Below are 9154 nucleotides of genomic sequence, written 5' to 3'. Positions count from 1 at the left end.
AAGCAAGTGCCCAAACTCTCTTATGTAAACGTTTTTTAAAATGTAGTAGATCAGTAGTTTGTCACCATTAGCTCATCTAATAACAAGCTACTCCTCCTCTTCACTGCTGTAAGCAATTGACTCACTCTTAGCCTTTACACAAGTCATTCAATTTAATTTCTAATTGAGTCTGAGTTAGTTTTGTAACTAAAGCCAGACTCCAGTAATGTAAACATACTAAAAATGAGGGGCCAAATTCTGCCCTGTGACACCAAGGAACAGCTAGAATATCTGCAATGGATTAATTCCAGATTTAGAGTAGTGCAACAAAGGTTTTAGGCCATTATGTCTTGTATAACTTCCACTTAGCAGGTAAGTAATTTTCCACCAAAACATGCTAATGATGGTGCAATTCCTGGCTTTGGCAGCTGGTGGTGCAAGTTTAGTGATGTGGAATTCCTTTTCTTTGTGTGGCAGGACTCAATGTGCACAGACTTTGACATACAGTACTACCTAAAGTGGCTTTTTTCTAATGGTTAATTATGGCTCCTGCTATTTTGAACTGAATAATTTGCAAGCAGAAGAGGTGGTTAGAAAGGTACCTTCTGCTGAGGAGCTTTTGGAAACAGGCCTATTGCTGGAATTTGATTTCTAAAGCAGAAAAAACAATTACTATTCTCCAGCAACATGTGCCTATGCCAGAGAGACACTGAGCAACTGAAAACAACTGAACAGGTGTTTGCTGTACTAGCCAGCTGGGAAGAGATGCGGCCTGTCAGCTGCAGAGGATCCTTCATTTCTTCACTGTTCCTCTCACTGAAATGAGTGACAAATTTCAGTAACATGCTTCATCATGACAAACTGGCAGTTTAAGGAGCTAAAATACCTTTGCAACAAAACAATGTCTTTTGTGCTACCAACTCTGAGCGTAAGAGACATTATTTGCCAATTTCCAGGGTTTACAGTAGCCACTCTCTCGCTCTCTCAAACAAAGCACCATAACAGTGGCTGCACGTCACAAGGCCTTTCTAATAGCAATGACAGCAGCTTGCTTCTCAAATACAAAAATAGTTTCAGCACCTTGTTTTCATTAAGTATACACACTACATAAGAATTCCCCAAAACAGACTCTAAGATGAAATGAAGATTTATTAGTTGAAAAATATAAGATTTAGCAAACAATGTACCATTTTGAGTCTAGTTTAATATACATTTCTGCAAGGAGCGACGCCCTGAGCTTTTCCTGTCTTAGAGTGCTGTCTGCCACCCTCAGCATGATGATAACCCAGGTCAGCATATAGGACTTATAAACACACCAGCTATTTGTTTCATTTTTAAACTACAGTGTCTGACAGTAAGAAGGATAAGGTTTTGGGGGGTTTTTTTGCTTCCCATGCAGCAGAATGTAAACTCAAGTTTGTTTTTCACCTTTAGAGGATTAAAAGAAGCAGGATTCTACATCGCCTAATTCTTAGTTTTGCAAATGTAAAGTGCAATCTACATCTGGTGGTAGGATAAAGAGAAAATTCACAGAGAGGCAGGGACAATTTTCCTAGAGAGCCAAACTGGAATAACAGTTCTCAGTTTGATAGAGGTCACAAAATGATCATAGCTGAGGCTCAAATATAGCAGTTTTGAGCAGGTGGCAACCTTCTTCCAGCAGCTCTTGCTGTGGCTTATTGCAGCCACTTCAAAAGGATATCAGTGTAATGGGGGGGGGTTGGATATTTCTGGTTTTTCACACAATCAAAAAAAAAAAAAGCCTTCCCATACCAGTCTTATGTTATTTAAGAGTTAAAGCAGTCACTAATACTTTCTGTGCTGATGAAAGACATACTTTATTAAGGCGCTGTATTATATACATATGCATCAGAATTCTATAAATATAGAAAACCACCAGCACTGCACCAGGATCAGCATATTCCCCCAAGTTCAGCTGCCAGGGAAAAAGTAGTTTTAGGAATGACAAAAAACAGGGCAATATCTTGCATTTAGACAGAAGGCAGGAAAGCTGGTATGAGCACTGTTGGGAGGTCTGGGCAGAGCTATCCCTAGCAATTCAGCTGCTCTCACGCACCAGTCCAATAGAATATGTAGGCCAGTTGTTGAATAGTAACAATTTAGTTTTGGAAGCCTGCCTTAGTTCTTCACCTTTGAAACCTGGGTTCAAATCCTGCTCATTTAAGTCACAAATGAAGCATGATCTCTTGCTAACCTCCATTTATGCACCTTGTGAACTATTTATTTGGCATGCTTCTCTAAGACTCTTTGCACAAGAACTAGAATAGCAGGGATTTTACAAGATCAGGATTAAGCTACATGGCAGAAACATGTGGGGAAGCTGCTTCTCACAGTACCAGGTGCACCAAGCCTCCATTAAGGTCTGCAGTATCTGTGGCTCACTTTCCCTAATTATGTATTTAAATCAACTATGGAAAACATAGGAATTTTTAAAAGCTGGTTTACATTCCTGGCTTTAAGGCAATCGGTCACCCCTACAGCATGCTATTACTGGGATTTTGAGCAGAAACTGCAGACTGGGGGGTGTGACTGTAAGTGGAACGCAGACTGCTCAATTTCCTCACTAGCAATTGGATGGCCTTTCCTCATGTTAAGTTCTTAACCTTGTGCCCAAGGATGTCACAGGTTGTGTTGTTTATTCATCCCACTCGTTTTTGGAGGAGAAATGGGGAGAAGACAAAAGGAAGTTTTGAATATTCATTAGTTAGAATCCGTTCCTCCTAGATTCACAGAAACGTTGTTTACACAAAACAAGCTTCCCGATTGGTATATCTTCCACTTAGCAGGTAAGTAATTTTCCACCAAAACCTGGCCTTATTATGTGAGAGAGAGAGAGATCTGAATGTAATATTTATTTGGTGACTTTACAGGTGATAAGTCATTTACAAAAACAAATTACAGACAAATGCAGCTTTCAGTGCAGCTTCAGCTACCTGAAGAACAGGCAACAGTCCGTGAGGTGGAATGCTGGTAATAGGCACCACATGCTTTTTTCTCTTTAATCTTTTGGAGGAAGAGGAGGAGAAGGAGGAGGAATACCTGGCTCTAGTAGATAAGGCCATGCAAATAGAAACCCTGCTGGAGAACAGGATACAGTCAACCTCAGGAGTCGTTTCTGAGAATTGGGCAGGTTTTTGTTTTCAATTAACAGAAACCCGGATTGAAAGTTTCATAAGCAGCCCAGTGCTCTTCTTTAATGCAGCGTCCTTTGAGACTGCTTGCGTCTTCAACCACCTTTCATTCCATACCAGTACCACTGGTTCAGGAGCAAATGACTTCCTGAATCATGTGTAAATGGGAGGATTAAGCCACTATGTCTCCAGGCCCTCCTCTGTCCCATCATTCAGAGCAATTGCTGGGAGAGAAGAGGAAAGACAGGGAGGCTGAGGTAAAAAAATACAGCTTGCCCATTAGATGCCAGAGCTAGCGGTTAGTGCCTGATAGTTTTGCACTTGGTTAGCTCATTCCTTTAAATGACATAACAGATTAGAAAGTCAGCACAGATTTGCATATATTTTGGGGGTGGAAATAAGACCCAAAATTAAGGGTATGAAATTTGATGAGATGCAAGATATTAAGAGTGCCCTACATCCCATGAAGGTAGTGGGAGGCAATCATGGACTGACTTTGGTTCCAAAGAGTAATGAACAGCATCTACAGTCCCCTTTACAATTCCTAACCAGAGGAAGACTTCGTTTATACTAGTGTTCTAAGAAAAAGTCAATCAGAATGAACGTGCTGTTCACTGAACAATGGTGTTATTTGTATAGAATATTTGTAGTTTTAGCAAATATGGTTTTCTAAGTAACAAAAAAAATTAAATCCAAATCCATTATTGGGCAGTTCAGACTAAGCTTTGTTCATTTACAAACACTTGGCGAGAACAAGGATGTATGCATTTCTTGAGTTGAAATTTAAACAGCATCTTATCTGTAACATCTAGGCCAAAAGTCTGAACAGGCCCAAGTTTGAACTCAGACACGACTGTACCTTGGCAGTTCCAGTCTCAGCAGTACGTTCAGTTTCTTGAAAAATTCGCAGCAGCACTGGGAAACTTTTTAACAATTTCCACTGGCATTAGAGTGAGGACAACTGTAGAAGGAAAGGGCGTTTTCCTTTTCAGCATAATCTATGCTTTACGTGGAAAGCTTTTTTAAATAGCTCTCAAATATAGTACACAAGTGCTTTTTGGGGAGAAGGAAAGGACTACCAAAGTAACCTCTTAATAGCTGCCACAGGACCCTTTCTAAGTAGTTATGCAGAGGGTGGAAGAGGTTGTAAGGGAAGATTGTGCATGCTTGGATGTATTTACAGGGTTTGTCTTCACATCTATTGGCTTTTTAAAAATCCCTACAATTAAATAGTTTTGTAAATTAAGTTTTGTTTTTGCAAAACTAAAGTCAAGCCATAGAAATTAATTGCATATAAAAGAAACCTATTTTACAGCACTATTATTAACTATAAAATCAACAGGAAAACATGCTGTAAAATTCTATTTTGATAAAACAAAAGTCGCCCACAACATCACCACCCAAAAATTAAAGTCTTTATTTGCATGGCCAAAATATCCTTTATTCCCTTGCAACTTTGTTTTATTTCCCTTAACAGCTGGTAAGGTTTCCACTGCATAGGGAACAAGTCGCAGCACAGCATACTTCCTTGAACAGCCACTCCCACAACACCTAAACATTTAACAGATGTAACAAATGACAACACCACGAACGGGAAAAAACTAAGTTCCACCATTCAACATAGTTTGCAACAGTGTCTTCAAGGCTAGGTTGAAGTGGGCAACTTTACGTTTAAAAGGTCATTCTCTCCCTTCCCCCCCATTGTTTCTTTACAATGTTGGCGGTTTCAGTCCATACTTCTTTGCAACTTCTGTCTGGGCATAGGCAGCATCACAGAGTGAGTAGAGGTGGGCCATCTCCATTTCAGATTTGGCCAGGTTAATAGCTTTGTTGAACATTTCAATGGCTTTATCCAGATTGCCTCTGAAATAAACCAGATCATCATCAAATTAAGACACTAAATAACATCTTACATTTCTATAGAACCTTTATTTCCAGAGAGTTTACCAATCCACAGGTATTGCACGAGTGAAACGCAGCAGCAAGTTTGGTAACCAAAGACAACACAGGGGAGGGAAACACTTGTCTTACGGGTCATGTTTTGAAGTTTTCAGACTAGAACTTTCCATGATTGATGCAGGACAGCACAGATTTAACTAGCTTTGTTATTACTCAGCTACATCATCTAGAGGGACATCTTTCAGTGGACTCTCTGACATGCCAAAAAGGGGGAAGTTTAGGGGGATGCCACGGAGAAGTTTTCAATCCATGTTCTTGAGGAAATGGGCTCTGTCGCCCCATAAAAGCAAATGTATTGATCTTGTACTGAAGTAGCTTAGTAGTGGCCTTCTAATCAAGATGGTGGCTCAAGTAACGCAGATTAATTATTCTAAACAAAACTGCTTGCAAATTATTCCCGGCAAAAAATACAACTGTCTGCTTTTCTGATGCCCATGTATCTCATGGACTTTGTCAGAATCTACACTGCCCAAAACACTTACTCCAACATGCTATTCTTTTGTCTTTACCAAGTCAGTTTGTATCCCCTTTGCAATTCTTCCAAGTTCAAAAACTCAAATAACTGGAGGAAGGGGTAACAGGTAAAATACTGTAAGAGGTCCTAGCCAGTTGCCAGCTAACTGTCCTTGTCCATACTAAGAGCAAAATTGTTTCACATTTTCCCAGCATAATGAATTTTCACAGTTGTAATACTAGTTGTTATGTAGCACTTTCTATCAGTAGATCTCAAAGTACTACAAAGGAGGTCAGTATCATTATCCCCCTTTACAGATGGGGAAACTGAGGCACAGCCAGCCAGTGTGACTTGCCATGGTCACCCAGCAGGCCAATAGATCAGCTGGGACTAGAACACAGATCTCCTGACTCTCAATACAGTGCCCTTACCATTAAGACACACTGATTCTTAGACACGGCTTAGAAGGGAAGACAGAAAGAAAGAGGGCAGAGGATGAGACTGATAGGCTTGGTCAGAGGGGAGACAAGAACTCTTTACTGAAACTCAACCAAAGGGGTCCCATGAGTATCTGGCTTAGCTGCCAAGTTTATGACTAGATATTCTGCAAGTAGTTTCAATTTGATTCCTCAGTTTTTAGTTAGACTATTTTGGAATTTCAGGCAAATAGTCCCAGAGAGGTGAAACAACCCTCAACCTCTAAGAAGAGTTAGTCAGGGCCAGGGAGCCTAGTCTGCTCGAGCTTCTTGGGGAAAAGGGCATGGATTAAGGAGTCCTCTCCCATCAAGAGATATTACTTGCAGAACTGTGGTTTAACAGAAACACAGAGAATGCCCATTAGTCTTGGATGTGAAATGAGTTTGAAGAGCAAGAAGGGACATGTAGATGGGAATTTAAGTTCACTAATCAGAGCAGTCTTTTTTGCTTTTCATAGGCGTAGGTATGGATATTTTGAAGGTCATGCCAAGGGATGTGGAGAGGTTATTTTTAAGAAACAACTTTCATCACCCCATTACTACACCCTAATTGACAAAATCCTATCACCTGAACCTTAGCTGATCTATCTGCCCACCAAAAACTGTATAAAAGATGGCCCTTGTATTTAACTTGCTCCTCCCACACTCGGCATGTAAATGTTAAAGGCTGAATCATGACTGGAAAGCAATTCCTTGAATGCAGTGTGTGAAACCTGCACTATATCAATTACAGAAAAAGGGTTACTCCAGACACCATTCTTATCTCAATAGCACAAACTTCTGGGGGAGTTTATGGGGTCACTAGATGGTGAAATGCCAGGGAGAGGGAGGATTTTTCCCAAACTTTACACCAGGTAACTCTTGGGTCCTGCCCCACAGCTTCCTATTGTTCAGAGCTCCTCTCCAATACAAAGAGGTTTTCAAGAGTGATGGAGAAACCTACTGGATTACTATAATTCCAAAGGTAACTTGACAGCTTTAGTCTCTGCAAATGAAAGTGTTATATTTTAAAAAGTTACCTTTGCACTTCAATCGTTCCCATAGTTTCATATGCAAAATCACATTTGTTATCAATTTCGATGGCCTTGCTTATGAGCTCCAAGCCTTTGTCTAGATCCTGCTTCCATTGAAGTTGAAGTAAACTGCAAAAAGACATACCAATTACAGACCAGACTTATTTCTATATATCCCATACATAGTCCTGTCTATCTTAGGGGAAGTGAATATCCCATATAAAAAAAAACATAGTTGAGTTCCTTATGTAGGGTGGACAATAATTTTCACTTCATATATGAAATGACACTTTCAAAAGTCATTTAAATAACAGACTGTCAGAAGTTTAAGGACAACAAAGAGAAATTATCTCCTCTTCATGTGTATAGAACTCTTTCCATTAGGAGGATCAACCACAAATTGTTTTTGTCAACATGAATATCTGGAGTATTAAGCTCCAATTTAGAATGATTATCTACTGCATAAAGAAGTTTTAGGATTTGTAAACTAACATTCTTACATTGATATCAAGTGGATATGCCTTTTGGAATTCATGCTAATGAAAACACTGACATTTCAGTTCGATTTACATTTTAGTTGGGAAAAAAAAGTCAATTATAATACTTTTTTTCTAACTTTGAAATTACTCAAGTACTTTCAGGGGAGGAGCTAGCTAAAAATGCAGACAGTCCCTTAATTGTAACGGACTCAATAATACATACCCTTTATGAACATACGTAGTAGCATTGTCTGGCTCCAGGTCAATACATTTATCATACATTTCATCAGCCTTACCAAATTGCTGCTGATCTGTTAATGCCTGCACGAGAAGAGAGACTTTTAAAAAAATGAATAAACCAACACACTGAGCAAATCTAGAACTATTTAAAACTGTGTGGGTGCCATTCCCTCCCCACTTGGATGTCTCATGACAGGTATGGGCAGGTGCACACACAAGTTAATCACCATTCTTAATTTCCAGACATCACTATTTTTTGGCCTTTTGGTTCATCAGCCCTTTCAGAAACAAGCTGTAGAGCTCTAACTACACAGATTAGTGATCACAATGTGCCTAACTGCAGGTCCACAGTGACCTGTTCTAATTATACTGCATGTGAGGAACAATAAACCAGTGAGCACAAGTCTCAGGTTGTGAGCTATACCCCAGCCTTAAGAATTCTTGTCTTCAGTAACTTCTGCTGCTGAAAACACACAAACGTCATAGGAACTCTATACGCCTCCCCACCTGCATTACCTATCTGAAGTCAGAGTACCAGTGAATGCATTCAGATAACTTAAAGCCAGCTGACTATTCATTCCAGTCATACTTTCTTACAATGCAAACCACATAAACAAGTGTACTTAATACAGCGATGCCAAATTCTAGTTGCTTAGGGTACTTTTTATCATCTGAGTAAAACAGAATTAGTTTATAACAGAGATAAGATCAAACATACCTGAGCATAGAGCGCATAACCCTCAGCACACCTTGGAAATATTTTAATGACATCCTCAAAGCCTTTCATGGCTGCCTGAACTTGTAAAGGATTATTTCCAGTATATGCTTGGCGATACTATTAAAGAACAGAGTAAAAACATAAGAAAACAAAATAAGTAGCCAGGACAGGAAATCAGCCTCCTGAGAGAGTTTTAAATGAAATCTAATACCATTACAAACAAATTACACAAAGTGGTATGCGTGCCTACATTCTGCTAAGTCAGTGTCTGTAGGAGTTGGCCACACTTCCAACCATTCAGGGGCATGGACCTTGGGGAAGATGGGGAAGCCTGGGAGCCAACAGCAGCCTCCCTCCTTCCAGAAGGTTTGGATCCCTTCCTACTCCCATTATGCCAGCTCTCCCCTGCAAAGTTTCTCATATGGGTGGAGTATCCGCTTGCTTGAAATAGATACTTTCCCCTTCTAGAAGACTGTCTTGTTTTTTCCAGTTGCATTAATAAAGAACAGCTGCATCTGATGTGATTAATGAGAAAAAATTTCTATTGCTTTATTACAGGATGTTAATAAATGGCTACTTTTAAAAATATTGATATGACAAGATATGAGGTACTTGCCCAAATACAAAAAAATTGGCCAAATGAACAATACTCCCACGCTGAATAAAAAGTTTTCTGTATCACTT

General features: G+C 39.6%; 1 protein-coding gene across 1 annotated transcript in view; it reads right to left on the bottom strand.

The window, feature by feature from the left end:
- Positions 1-1110: 1110 nt before the first annotated feature.
- Positions 1111-9154, bottom strand: part of TOMM70 (translocase of outer mitochondrial membrane 70) — a 30843-nt gene continuing 22799 nt past the window's right edge. Inside the window, exons 9-12 of the mRNA XM_073307618.1 lie at positions 8471-8587; positions 7736-7833; positions 7040-7162; positions 1111-4994 (exon numbers count right to left, since the gene is read on the bottom strand). Of these exons, the coding sequence (XP_073163719.1) occupies positions 4841-4994; positions 7040-7162; positions 7736-7833; positions 8471-8587 (492 nt within the window). The 3' untranslated portion in view covers positions 1111-4840. The remainder of the gene's footprint in view (positions 4995-7039; positions 7163-7735; positions 7834-8470; positions 8588-9154) is intronic.

The sequence above is a fragment of the Lepidochelys kempii genome, chromosome 1 (assembly GCF_965140265.1).
Source record: "Lepidochelys kempii isolate rLepKem1 chromosome 1, rLepKem1.hap2, whole genome shotgun sequence".
Lineage (NCBI taxonomy): Eukaryota > Metazoa > Chordata > Testudines > Cheloniidae > Lepidochelys > Lepidochelys kempii.
This window is presented reverse-complemented; position numbering and strand designations above follow the sequence as displayed.